General features: G+C 44.5%; 1 protein-coding gene across 2 annotated transcripts in view; it reads left to right on the forward strand.

Moving 5' to 3' along the window:
• LOC115200039 (RIMS-binding protein 2) overlaps window positions 1-14627 on the forward strand; it is a 114014-nt gene that overhangs the window by 75355 nt on the left and 24032 nt on the right. The window contains exons 4-13 of one of the 2 annotated variants that reach the window (XM_029762714.1): window positions 2617-2739; window positions 5089-5193; window positions 6290-6340; window positions 6857-6877; window positions 8299-8340; window positions 8685-8895; window positions 9647-9801; window positions 10439-10518; window positions 11015-11124; window positions 11459-12730. In XM_029762714.1, coding sequence (XP_029618574.1) covers window positions 5092-5193; window positions 6290-6340; window positions 6857-6877; window positions 8299-8340; window positions 8685-8895; window positions 9647-9801; window positions 10439-10518; window positions 11015-11124; window positions 11459-12730 — 2044 coding nt within the window. In that variant the 5' untranslated portion in view covers window positions 2617-2739; window positions 5089-5091. Of the gene's footprint in view, window positions 1-2616; window positions 2740-5088; window positions 5194-6289; window positions 6341-6856; window positions 6878-8298; window positions 8341-8684; window positions 8896-9646; window positions 9802-10438; window positions 10519-11014; window positions 11125-11458; window positions 12731-14627 lie in introns of those variants that run through there. The other variant, XM_029762713.1, reaches the window with a different exon arrangement.

Here is a 14627-nt window from a genome sequence, read left to right on the forward strand (position 1 = left end):
GACCTCCACATCCGGCTTCTTCACCTGCACCAGCCACCCGGAAAGCTGATGAAAATGAGGAGTATTTGTAATAAAGCCATTTTGTGGTGAAACTCATTATTTTTGTCTGGACCTGGCTCCCCAGTGGGTGAGCCTGGCTCCCAAGCTGGTGGGCCTATGCCCTCCCAGGCCCACCCATGGCTGTGCCCCTGTCCAGTCATGTGAAATCCATAGATTAGGGCCTAATGAATTTATTTAAATTGACTGATTTCCTTACATGAACTGTAACTCAGAAAAATAATTGAAATTGTTGCATGCTGCGTTAATATTTTTGTTCAGTATAGATGAATGTGTGTCTTTTTTATTTATTTTATTTCACCTTTATTTAAACAGGTAGGCCAGTTGATATTTACCATTTCTCATTTACAACTGCGACCTGGCCAAGATAAAGCAAAGCAGTGCAACACAAACAACAGAATTACACACAGAATATACAAACGTACAGTCAATAACATAATATAAAAAAATCTATATACAGTGTGTGCAAATGAGGTAAGATTAGGGAGGTATAGCAATAAATAGGCCATAGTAGCGAAGATACTACGGAAGATATGAGGCTCCAGCTTCAGTGATTTTTGCAATTCGTTCCAGTCATTGGCAGCAGAGAACTGGAAGGAAAGGCGGCCAAAGGAGGAGTTGGCTTTGGGGGTGACCAGTAAAATATACCTGCTGGAGCGCGTGCTACGTGTGGGTGCTGCTATGGTGACCAGTGAGCTGAGATAAGGTGGGGCTTTTAAAGGAAAAATCCACTCAAACTATATGTTGGTATTTTTGTCATTAGTTCACTATTAATACAGTCCAACAATGTTTTGCATGTCAGCAGTCAAGTTTTCAAGATATTGGACTTTCAAGAAGCAAAGTGACACATGCAAAATGCATCATCATCATGATGTGGCAAGTAAAACTTCCTATATCTTGAAAACAAGACTGCTGACATGCAAAACATTTTGGGACTGTATCAACAGTGGACTAATGAAAAATAGTGTTTGAGTGGATTTTTCCTTTAAGCGCAGTGCTGATGTTGAAGCTGCTAGTGTCTCCAGCCTCATCTGGATCATGGGGTGGCAGGTAGCCTAGTGGTTAGAGCGTTGGACTAGTAATTGAAAGGTTGCAAGATCGAATCCATGAGCTGACAAGGTAAACATCTGTCAGTCTGCCCCTGAACAAGGCAGTTAACCCACTGTTCCTAGGCCGTCATTGAAAATAAGAATTTGTTCTTAACTTGCCAAGTTAAATAAAGGTACAAACAATTAAATGGCTAGGACTCTGAGCCTCTGATTGTATTATCACCTTCCTGTTGGCCCCTCACACCTCACAGACCTTCCTTCCTGCCCAGCTGATGACACCAAGACAAGGGAGATCATCAGATCACGCTAGGAAGCATAAAGCCTGATTGGCAGGTAGCTGCTGGGAGTCAAGGGAGTTCAGGATTTGAACAGAGGATGCTGGTTATTAATGTCTTATCAGGACACTGGGCTCTCAAACAAGTCAGCCATCTGCCAGTGTTATCACTGAGGCTGATATGAGAGCAGCACTTTGCTAGCTGCATGGGTGGATATTAGACCCCTTGCTACACCTGTACCTCTGCGTTCTGATCATTATCTCTGAGTGGACTAATGAGGAGGGGCGGAGCATGGTAACAACACCTCTCATCAGCCTGTCTGTCTGAGTTGGCTCCCCTTCTACACCATACTGTTCAGTCCTATCTGGCCACATTAGCTGAGACACAACAATGCCTTTTCTTCCTACTACAGACAGATCCCCCCCACACACAGTGTGGAGGTGGACCACTCTGAATGTAGCTCTGTGTGTTGCTGTTGTAACAGTTATGGATGCACTGAAGAAAGGCTCCACTAGTCACCACTACCTTTGTTTGAGAAAATGATCAGGGGATGAGACGGCTTCACTGCTGTCTGTGTGAGTCACAGTATAAATGGTGTGATTGCATGGCAGCCATCCCTTTTCTAGTTGTATTTTACAGGAGCAGTAGCTATAGTAGTACATTAGAAACTTCCTAGTGGGCACATACGTCAGTTCAACGTCTAGTTTTGATTTACATTTGGTTGTCAACTAAAGTGAATTCAATGTGAAATCAACAAGAAATATCACAATCTCATTGGATTTAGGTTCAAAGTTGGGTGGAATAAATACGGAATTCCTTTACGTTGATGATTTCTTTCCCCAAATACAATCAGTTTTCCACGTTGATTCAACGTCACCACGTTTAATTTATTGGTTACAATGACGTGGAAACAACGTTGATTCAACCAATTTTTGCCCAGTGCGTTGATTCATTCAACTCTGTTTCATTGTTGGACAACAACTGAGCAAATGCATAGATACAGTAGTTGATCCCAGACCCAGTTGAATGCTACAGTACACATCTATGACAGTTAGAACATGTTGTTCTGTTACTCCCTCATTATTATACTGTAGCTGCCAGCCAGCCAGCCCTCCTGTCTGCCCATTAAGCACTCCGGCCTGTACCCTGATATCTCCTCCCTTAGAGCAGAGGTGTACGTGTGTGTGTTCTGTTTGTCTCACTGTGGTTCCCCGTGTTGTGTTCTGTGTGATCAGGTGAAGTCAGAGTATGCGCAGCTCAAAGAGACCCTTGGTGCTGTGACTCAGGAGAGAGATTCAGCCCTGCGGGAGAAGACCCAGCTCCAAGGCAAACTGGAGAACCTAGAGCAGGTGCTAAAGGTGAGAGTCTGGAGACACACTGTAGAGAACCTTACCTTTTGTCTACTGTATGTTTACTGTATGTTTACTGTATGTCTGTGTACTCCTGTGAATAATGAGAAGCGGAGCCCAAGCTCCGGTTCCTTTACAGAGCCTGATTCTCTGCCAGCCTCTACCCTTTCAGCACCATCACTTCTCTACCTTCCTCTCCTTTCTCCCTCTCTCTAATATCCCTGACCTGTCTGTTGCCTTCCAGTGCCGATGTGGGAGGAAGCTTAACCAGAAGCTGTGAAAGACTAGGAAGCTTGGAGCAGTCGGTCCTCCCCTCTCTTACCCTGGCCCCACCCCCTCCATCCCCTCTCTCCCTCCCTCCCCTCTCTCCCTCCCCTCCATCCCCTCTCTCCCTCCCCTCCATCCCCTCTGTCCCTCCCCTCCATCCCCTCACTCCCCTGCTAGATTGATCAGGTATCACTGCTATGCCCATCTGTATGGGGAGCAGTCCACTGTAGCCCCATTTTGAATGCTTTTCTCCACCGCAGTAGCCATGCTAGCTCTCCTCATTTCTCTGGGCTGCTTTCCTATGACATGAATGGGCACCTGGCTAGGACCAGTCCAGCGCACTGTGGAATGTGGATGTGCATGAGGCGAGTCTATTGGTTCAGTGGGTATGTGGGACCAGGGGGGTTAGAGAGCCGGGGTAGAGATCACTGTTCATGATGACAATGAAAGGAAAGGAAACTAGGGGATAGATGGGTTGTTCCACGGAATAAGTGCCTTTTGCATCCCTTTGATATTTTAAGTAGAAATTGTGCAGCCATATTGAATTTTAAAAGCATGTTATACTAAATGAAGTTCCCTTTAATATAGATTTTTTTTTATATGAATAAAGACTTGCTAAAGTGCCAAAATGCATCATTTTGACATGTCCCTCTGTGCGCTCTGTGACTTCCAGGATGATTTTAACCCACTTAACCCCAAAATGTCTCCAAGTTTTCACCATTATTGTAAAGCCCTAGTTATTTTGTTGCTTTGACAAATTATTTTCTGAAGATTATTTGTTTCATGTGATTCATAAAAAATGCAACTATACTATCCCTCATTTTAATGTGAACTCTGTTATGTGAACTGAACTCTCATTTGATAATGGTGAAACTATTTTACTAAAAAAACATTGAACATCTAAAAGTAAAATCATAGCGTAAAGGAGGTGATCTGGTTCTAGTCTTTTTTGCCCATTTTCTGGTGTTTTATGGTGGGAAACTAAGTGGGTCAAGCATAACACGTCAACCCTGTTACCCGTAGATGGACAGGCTAGAATGTTTTAACAACTTCATATTTTTTCCAAAACTTGTCTTCAATTGCCCCTCCCTGAGGTACACAACAAGCTTCCATTTCCCCTGTCACGAGAGGGGGCTGATTTAATAGGAAATCATCAACCCTGATACTTTATTTGGCACTTAATAGGTACTAAGTCTTTTATTATTTTTCATTTAACCTCTTTAGATGAGAACATGTTTTTATTAAGTTGAACATGTGCCCTTTGTGACAGAATGTTAAAATTAAGTGAAATTTTTACACATCTCAAAAGGCACCGAATTGGTGGAATGACCCAGATGTATATCGGGCGGCATGAAAATGTCCTTTGCTTTCTCCCCTCTATCAACTCTGGAACTCTGATTCTTTACATTTAAATGAAAGCAATACGATAATTGGATGGCACTTTGACATAATGGTTGAGGAAGGCTTTACATTAAGCCTTGGTTTTGTTTGGCTTCTTTTGTTGTTATGGATGACCACGGACAAGTGAGCATGCCTTGGAGTTTGCTAACCCTTTTCATGTAACTAAAAACCATGTATTGATCATGCAAACACAACATTGATGAGGACCGCTCTTCTGTAATGAGACTTCAAACAGAGGTATTGTGTTACCGAAAGGGGACAGCAAACTTAAAATGGTTGATTGATGATTGATTGATCATGCACAGCAAAGCTTCTCCAGTTCCCGTCCTTAAAGTCTGTTCCAACATACTGTACATTCTAGTATGGATTTGGAAGTTAATATCCAGGATTTGGGGGGTACACCTTAACTTGATCTCTGTAATTTAGATAATTTGATACCAGCTGTAAATTGACATTTGTTTTTGACATTGGTCACATTGGTGTTTTGACAGGCTAACATCTGCCTGAAGTGTGTAAGACTTGGAGGTCCAGTAAAATGTCAACAAGCTCATTATTTGTAATTTATAAGCTAGGAGTTTTTTTAGGACAGAGGACTGGAGACTTGTGGTATGTAATCCTGATGTCAAGGGTTTTTAGTTCTACTAACAGCAGCCCTTTCTATGCCCCTCCCCCCACGCCCTCCTCGGACAGCATATGCGCGAGGCTGCAGAGCGGAGGCAGCAGCTAGAGTTGGAGCATGAGCAAGCCTTGGCTGTACTCAATGCAAAGCAGCAGGAAATTGACCTTCTGCAGAAGGTAAGGCACACCAGGTCCCCATGCCATTGCTAGCTGCACAGGGAGGGGGGTGACCCATCTTGTTAGCCCAGTGCTGGGTCAGAGGTCAAAGAGCTTTGCGTTGAGCACTATTACGGTTACAGAGTATCCTCTTAAATCCCCTCCTTCAGATGTCTGTCTGCCTGTCTGTCTGCCTGTCTGTCAGCCCCCCAGGCAGTGGCGAGAGAGTCCTGGAGCCAAGTAACTCAGTAACAGGCTCTTACTCTGCTATGGGGAGCAGATTAGCACAGTGAAAACTTAGATCAGACTTGACGTTTTTTGGTGGCTTGCTAAAAGGCTGGCCCGGATGATTTGATGTTTTGCCGGCCTCCTCTGAGCAGAGGAGCTGACGTCAAGCAAGCGCAGCAATTACAGGAGAGTGTGAACGTGATAGGAAGTGTCATATAAACACCTCATCTGGAATCATCAGCCCCTTTCGCTCGCTCTCTTGCTCTCTCTCACGCTCTCTCTCACGCTCTCTCTCGCTCTCTCTGTGTATGTGTCTTGCCGTTTGTGCTGCTTATTTTCAAGTTGGCCATAAATATGCATGCAGTCTCTGTTTTCTCTCAAGGAGCAAAATGAGCTCATTACAGCGTTCTCTTTCTATAGACACTGGCTACTTTCTGCATTCGCTATACAATTAATTGCCTGCGAAGTGGATTCATGAAATTGTAAAGTGTGCAGATGTTCTCCTATTCATGTGGAACGTTAGTTTTCTCAACAGATGTTCCCAGTCACATTAAGTAAACTAGCAAGCATTATTTTATGTTGTATTATACAGTGCAATGGGTTTATATCACACAAAGATGAATCTTCTAGAATAGCCCTGCAGTCTAGTTTCAGGAGAGCACTACAGATGTATATTGAAGATACATTATGAATAGTTTGTTATAATGGTTTGAATGTTTACACACCATTGTTGTCATAAATGGCCTTTGTAACAGCTCAAACAGTGTCTTCCAACTTGTTGAGTGTTTTTCAGTGCTGTCCAGCCAGGTCCTAGTTGTCCACTTGTAGAGGTCATTTGTTGTGTGTGTGTGCTGAATGGAACACAGCCTCCCCATGTTATGTTTTACAGGCTCAGGTTGAGGCTAAGAAGGAGCATGAGGGTGCCGTCCATCTGTTAGAGGTGAGTGTCGGGGCACTGGGGGGTGACGGGAGGTTGGCTGGCCGTGTTGTCACGTGTGTGTGTGTGTGTCTGACATTTTCTACTCCTCTTAACTCTACTAGCTCAGTGTGTGAGACCATGTGCGCTCTGTTGAAGGTTGTGAATGTGGCATGCATAAAGACCAAAGGCCAGATGGAATAACAGATTCTTGCTCATTTTCACGTGATAACTCTATTGTGATGATTTGAAGTCTATAACGTATACCCATGTAACTAGCAAGTGCAAAGTAAGAACATAACAGTGCTTTTGATATGACAAATTAGCTATTGTGTTTTTGTAAATGTGTATGCAGTATATTCAAACAGTATATCCACATGCTGTATATCGTTATTGATCATTATATTATTTGATATTTGTTGTTGTTTATTGTTAATAACAAATTATTTTGCTTGAGTGCTACTGAAAATCTTCTGTTTTGTGGAATTGTGCTTAATTTCTTTTCACTGTGTTATTGGTGTGTGTTTTATGCATATACAGAACCACTTGGACAGCATGCAGGTATTTCAGAAGAGTTTTTATTTACTTGATATTTTAATCTCTGCCTGTACACTAATCAGGGGTATATCCCCCCTTTCCTTTGGCCCTCTGGAAATAAATGTTAATGGAATGACAGTTCAGAATTAAAAGTGGTAATGATTTGGGATTAAATTGCTTGTGATATTTTATGCATAAGTCAAACCAAGGTGGCAGTCCATCAAGAGGTCATGCTGATTTTGATGGGAGATATTGCTTTAGATTTATTTTCATTTTAAAACATGAGATTCAAGAGCTGAACAATGTCGTATAGTGGACGTGAAACAATGGCCAGTCATTTATTCATTGCTGAGGTTTTGCTGTTGTAGCTAGCTGCAGTGTTGTATCAGTGCAGACCGAATTCTTTTCCGGTTCTTGAATGTTTGCTTTTCAAAGGCAAGGCTGTCCTTTCCAAACAGTGATGACTCATACTCGCCTCCTCCATTCAGCTTGACATCAAAGCATGTGCAAGCATCCACACTCCACTTGGCTCGTAGCCCGCACTGCTTACCGGACAGATGCTGGGGATATGGGTTGTCACAGGACAGAGCAGGACAGAAGGGCTGGCTGGGACACAGGAGAGGCTCTTATCATCCCTGACTTTAGTTATGGCTTCATTCTAATGTCTGAGGGGATTCTGCTTAGATGCTGGCATAATGGAAACTATTTCAATTATGAGGACGTTCTAACATTCTGATTTGACAAAAATAAGCAGACTTCCAGACGTAAAGAGGGAAAGACCAATTTGATCCTATCATCCTGCTCTGACGAGTTCATTCTGGTTGGCGTTGCATGCGGTGTGTTTCACTAGGCTGCTACAGTACTGGTCATACACACCCAGGGGAGGGCTTTGAGATGGTGATAGGCTAACCACCCTCTGTGCTAATGCACAAACCCATTGAATCATATGCAGCGATTGCAAAGGTCACTCCTCTGATAGCATGTTCACGCGCTGGCAAACAGTAACTTGTCTGTATGAAAGTCAGAGCTGAACGAAACGCCACAGACATTGTGCATTAGGCATCACTTTGCTTTGGGGAGTGCATGCAGGAAATGACATGGTAACTTTAGCAAACCTCTCAGGAATCTGATGAAGGGGCTGATTTGGGTTTATGTGATAAGGGGTTGTCTACATTTGATGGTTAACACTCAACACTTACCCCTGCCCAAGAGAAGATCATGAGCTGGGCATATCTGGGGTTTCTGCTAGGCCTGCCCATGCTCCCACTGCACTGTAGTCTCCTATCAATGGGCCGGTGTGTGGTTACAGACAGTATTTCACTGTAGAAAGCCAAGGAATTGACTGCATGGTTCTATGATGTTTTGAATTGCTCTTGCCCCTCTTTTGTCAGCTTCGTAACTCATGATGACTCTTGCCTTTATTTTACTATCTCTGTGCAATGAAGTTGAGGAGCATTCCCCGCGCTTTGAACACAGTGCAGTTTTTGGTATGCATACTTCCTCTTAGCAAGAGGCTGCTCTATAGAATAATGTGCATTAACTGTAGTCCTGCATGTGATCTGCTTACTGTCACTAGTTTAGGTGTTTATGACTGGACTGTATTTTGCCTGATAGGAACTTTAAGGCGTCAACTCCCTTTTCTCTGTAAGGAATGAAACCCACGTTTTTAAAGTCCAATATCTCATCCTACCTCATGTTGTGTGTGTGTATTTAGACAAGTATACCGATTTTTCTCCTTCTCTCACTTTCTTTCCTTCTGTTACTTTCTCTTTTGTCTCTCTCTACCTCTTTATCCCTCTTTCTTTCTCTATAAATCGCTCTCTGTCGCCAGGCAAAAGTCCGAGAGCTGGAGGAGAAATGTCGGACACAGAGTGAGCAGTTCAACCTCCTGTCCAAAGAGCTGGAGAAGTTCCGGCTACAGACTGGAAAGCTTGATATCCTTGGCAGTGGCACCAATCCCTTAACAGCGCGTGAAACCCCCGGCTCTCCCAACAAATCCCTCTCCCAGCTCCTCAATGGGCTAGCTGCCCCCACAGTGAAAGGTTAGAGGAATCCCAGAAGAACTTTGTTTTAGCTTGCCTGTGTACTGTACGTCATAGACCACAGCCCATAGACAACAATATCACCGTTATTTCAGTTATCTGTGAGCTGTATGTGGGAGGTTTGAACGGTTGAATCAGACAGTGGGAGCAGTAGAGCAAAACGACTCCAGAGCACATTTTAAATAAACAGTCCAGTATTATGAGGATGGAAAGAGAAACGTGCAGCTGCTACTGAAATTGGAGATCTGGAAGGCAACGCTTGTGACGTACATGGATGAACATAGAGCAAGTAATGAAATAATCAATCATGATACTGTGTGACATAGCCTTTACCACAGCTTGGCAAAAGCTTGTTGTTAACTTAAATAACTAAATACATGCCAATAATACTGACCTTTACATTGGGCCTGTGCCTGGGATCTGACTCTCCTTCTGATTACATAAGGATCTGTATTTTAGACCATGTTTTTTATAACACTAATACAATTCTGATTATTATTTCTCTAATTGTTAATGGGTTGTATCCTGTGGTTTCTTGCAATGTTATATGGTATCATGTATTACATGTATCTTATCAAATGAAGTATGGATGATGAATGGTGATGATAACAAATTACCATCACATGACGGATAGTCAGTGATATATAGCACTCCATTTTGGACATTATTATTACTACTCACAGATAGAAGTATGATTTTAGCAGGCGCGGTCATGTGTCAGATCGGCGCTGTTCCTTTGTTTTGCCCGCAGGCAATGAGAGTCCGCTGAGCAGATCTGTGATCTCTGAGTTCATCCGACCGCTCCAGATCAGTGGGGACAAGCCGGAGCTCCTGTCTGTAAAGCCAACATTACTCACCCGCAGCAGCAGCCAAGCTGGGAGCTCCCAACGGGCCCTCCTCACCGAGGTGGGCCCTACTAGGTCCCCTACTAACAGCGTCCATCTGCATGTCCCTCCCTCCACTCATTCCAACTCAATCTAACCACTCATTCAGTGTCATTCCATTTTAAGCCTCTGACATGAAATATACTGTTCTTGAAATAGGAGAGTGCATGGATGGCCCTGCTTGTATAGGCCTAATGGGGATGGACCTAAATAGTTTGCTCGCTCTTTCTAACGACTCCTCTGAAGATGGAAAAGAATGTATTACACTAATGTTTCATAATTACAGCATTTATTACATGTTTGCAAAATAGCTTCCTGTCATGAAAGTGTAAGCTGAAGTCCCACTCCTGTCGAGAGGCAGGACTGAGGAAACAGTGAGGCAGAGAGGATGGGGTGTGAAATGGCCGATCTGTTTACTTTTACTCTCCTCTGCTGGGAGGATTGGCAGGTTTACACAGTGTTTAAAGGAGAAGATTATAGTCTCAGCTATCATGAAAGACCAAATCAGTCTCACTGATTTCCACAATAGAGAGCATAACATGTATTTAAATTGCATAAGGAAAACCTAGGGTCATCCTAAGAAAATAATATGATAAGTGGAAAAAAATAAATCGATTATATTTGGCTGTTAATTCTCTCAAGGTTTGCTCTCTCACCAGATGGACAAAGAACTGAGCTCAACGACTAGGACCAAGAAGAGGTTCACAGGCAAGGTCCGTCTGTGCATCGCCCGGTACAGGTGAGAGGCGGGAGCTGCTTTGAGATGCCTTACACTACAGAGTCATATAAAAATGCATCCCTGCACAGCCCATTTCAACAGTGTGTCCCACTGAGGTTTGAACTCACCGCTTAATAATGATGCCGTGCTCTGCTCTCACCAAAGAAAATGAACTGGCAGCAGAAAAAAAACGGAATCCCCCAGAACAAAGGCATATACATTAATGAAACCCAGTGCTGTCCACCCACGCTGCTTCTCTCTTTTAGTATGTTGGAAAATGTTATATTTTGCATTTGTTTTTTAATGCAGCTTTCAGCAATTCCCCTTTCACAGAGTCACATACGTGTACTGCAGGGTTTGTGGCAAAACTTAAGACTGTGCTTGGATTTGAACCTGAATTCATCATCTAGCTTGAGATAATTAGCCAGAGATATTTCCACTTGTGATGGGTTCAGAGGAGCAACACAGTGAGTTCATCAGTTTGACTCTATTGCACTCTGCTCTTTATTTCCCCTAGTTATAACCCCTGTAATGGGCCCAATGAGCATCCTGAGGCAGAGCTCCCCCTGGTGGCAGGGAAATACCTCTATGTGTACGGCACCATGGATGATGACGGCTTCTATGAAGGTTTGATATCTCACTGTATTTTACCCTCTCTTGGTTACAAACCGATCCACATGATTTAAAAATAATAATAATAATTTCAGAACAGAATGATGTTGCTAAGAGACGGCATGGATTATGGTATGTATTTACTGTAAGGGCATTAGATGAGACGAGGATTAGGCAGTTGTGGATCAATCAGTGCTAATATGGCTTTTACGATTGTTATCTCCTCTTCACTGTACTGTGAGTGTTGTTGTCAATACTACTTACTGCTCTTCACAGTGAGTGTTGTTGTCAATACTACTTACTGCTCTCTCTCTCTCTCTCTCTCTCTCTCTCTCTCTCTGTTCCTCAGGAGAGCTGCTGGATGGACAGCAGGGCCTTGTCCCTTCCAACTTTGTGGACTTTGTTAAGGATGAGGAAATGCCCTCTGCTCAGCACAGGGACGGGGCCAAAGAGTCAGGCTACCTCAGTAGTAACCACAGCAGCCTGGGCTCCACAGGGCTGGGCAGCATGTGCCTGAGCAGCATCAGCAGCCTGCTGTCTGACAGTAAGCTGGACCTGGAGACCAGCCTAGAGAGAAATATGGAGAGAAACCTGGGGAGCAACCTCAGTTCCACTTTTGGTTCTACTCACTGTTCCACTCTTGGCAGCCACATGGGTTCCACTCACAGTTCCACTCTGGGCAGCCACATGGGTTCCACTCTGGGCAGCCACGTGGGTTCCACTCTGGGCAGCCACGTGGGTTCCACTCTGGGCAGCCACGTGGGTTCCACTCTGGGCAGCCACATGGGTTCCACTCTGGGCAGCCACATGGGTTCCACTCTGGGCAGCCACATGGGTTCCACTCACGGTTCCACTCTAGGCAACCACATGGGTTCCACTCTGGGTTCCAGTCACGGTTCCAGTCACGGTTCCACTGGCCTGGGTTCCAGTCTGAGCAGCACTCTGACTAGCCTGGGCAGCAGCAGCCTGGGCATGGACTTTCTGGGCTCCATGGGTTCCTGCAGTAACGGGACGGGGACCCTGGATGTCAGCATTGACGAGATTGGTGAAAACATCGTGCCTTACCCTCGCCGCATCAATCTGATCAAACAGCTGGCCAAGAGTGTGATCGTGTGCTGGGACCCACCGGTGGTGCCGCCCGGCTGGGGCTCCATCAGTGGCTACAACGTCCTGGTGGACAAGGAGGTGAGGATGAGCGTGCCTTTTGGAGGCAGGACAAAGTCGCTCATTGAAAAGCTCAACCTGGCCACCAACACCTACCGCATCTCGGTGCAGAGCATCACGGAGCAAGGCCCGTCTGACGAGCTACGCTGCACTCTGCTGGTGGGGAGGGACGTGGTGGTGGCTCCTTACTACCTGAGGGTGGACAACATCACACAGACCTCTGCTGAGCTCTCCTGGCAGCCTAGCAACAGCAACTACAGCCACACCATCTTCCTGAACGAGGCTGAGTATGACATGGTGAAGGCAGGGGCCTACAAGTACCAGTTCTTCCAACTGAAGCCCATGACCGTTTACAAGGTGAAGGCTGTGGCGCGGACACACCAGATGCCTTGGCAGCTGCCCTTGGAGCACAGGGACAAGAGGGAGATCTCTGTGGAGTTCTGCACCCAGCCTGCAGGTCAGCCCTCCTACTACCTCTCCCCCATCATTAAAACCCAAACTTAGTCATCAGGTGACATTTTGCATAATTGTAAGAATTGCTTGGTGTAATGGATAGGTGTGTTGATGGATCGGTCTGCTTTCATTTCTCCAAAAGAGGTGTACTCAGCATAACTGGCCTGGTTGTTTGTCTCTTCATGGGGTATCGAGGAGGCTGTGCAAGTGTAGCTAGTTCCTGCTGCTTCTGCTGTCTTTTGTATATCCAGCCTGCACAGCCCTATACACTGAGTTCTCCTGCTCTCAAAACCATTTCTGTCTGGAAAGCATCAGGCAATGTAGGGTAAACACAGCAATCTATTTACTTTATCTCTGACAAGCTTTGAGGCCATTATATTTACAGCCTTGTACCTGACAGACATCAAAAGGCTCGCTTTCATATTTCTGTCACTTTTTTTGATTGCCCTCAAGGATTTGTATGCTCTGGCTTTGATAAGAGATGCACATGCTAAAGATGGAGGGAAAAACAAAGTGTGATGAATAGACGTCCAAGAAGCGTTTGCCGCAGGAGGCTGCATATCATCAGTGGACTAGAGAGGAAACCGATTCGGGAGGGAAACTCTAGATGCCTAATGGGTGTAAATAGTGTGTTCTGTAGCTCTATGGGATTGGTCCCCTGAGACCCCCCTCTTGATGAGAGAGAGAAGGACTCTTCCTGCTCGGCTTTCAATTTATAAGAAAATCACTTTACAACCACCTAAAAAGAATACTACCAATGATTTCCCTCTGTCTGGACTTTAGTAATCAATCCTACTAAAAAAAGACTGAGTGCGTCTAAAATACTGATCAACTAAAGAACAAGCTTGCTAAGTCCAACTGTACATTTTTGCAATCCTGAAATGAATTGAGCTGACTTATTGTACTGTCTAGCCGTGCTGTGTGTGAGGGAGTTGGTTAGGAAGAGGAGGATAAGGTTTGAGGGAGAGGACAGCACAGGAGGGACAGTGTGAAGACAGCTGCAGCAGGGAGGGGGGCTTATTGCCGCAAACACAGTGGGCCTTCACCTCACAATGTGATGGTGGTGCTTGATAAAGACAGCATTTGTGAGGCTTTCAATTACTGGGGATTGATCTTGTTCCTGAGGATAAAGTCACCAGTTACATGATCCACTTTGTGCTCTCTGCCGTGACATAAGGTATTACAGTCCTCTCTCCGTTGATGTATTTGATGCCACCGTCCCACCTTTGTCTTTACGTTCAGTCATTTCCATTGTAATACTGGAGCTTGGAACATGTTAGAATCAATAGTAATGTCTGTCCACAGTGTGACTGGGTGTGAGCTCATCACATGGTCCGTTAAACTCATTGAACACAGAGAGTCACCTGGAGCAGACTGTCTCAGCATCAGCCTCCAACACTAGTGTCTAGGAGGTTGGTTCTATGCATGGAATTGTTCTCTTCAAAAGTACTCTGTGTGTTGACTTTTGTTACGCTGTTGTATTTGAGTATAAAGCATGCCACATGTGGAGTTCTAACCAGGACCACTGCTTAACCAGAGATGGTTAGAAATAAGTGGATGTATCATGCAGTCTAAATGTCATACAAGGGTTATTCATCTTAGTTGTTTTTCTCTGCATGAATGTACATAGATGGATGGGTTACACTGACAGGATTTAAATGCACATTTGAGCTCTCACTGACACTAATGATTTATAATAGTCATAGTTTAATGACTAAAATAGCTGAACGCTCAGAATGTCTACTGCTGAATCCTCTTCAGAAAGGGGTGTACAAGGTAGGTATATATCTTATGACACTCATCTAGTGGAGAGATGTGATTTAAGACGTATTGACGCACATTATCAGACTGTGCTCTTCACTGCTCTGCTCTTCACTGCTCTGCACTGCTCTTCGCTGCTC

This window comes from Salmo trutta, chromosome 9 (genome assembly GCF_901001165.1).
Source record: "Salmo trutta chromosome 9, fSalTru1.1, whole genome shotgun sequence".
Taxonomy (NCBI): Eukaryota; Metazoa; Chordata; class Actinopteri; order Salmoniformes; family Salmonidae; genus Salmo; species Salmo trutta.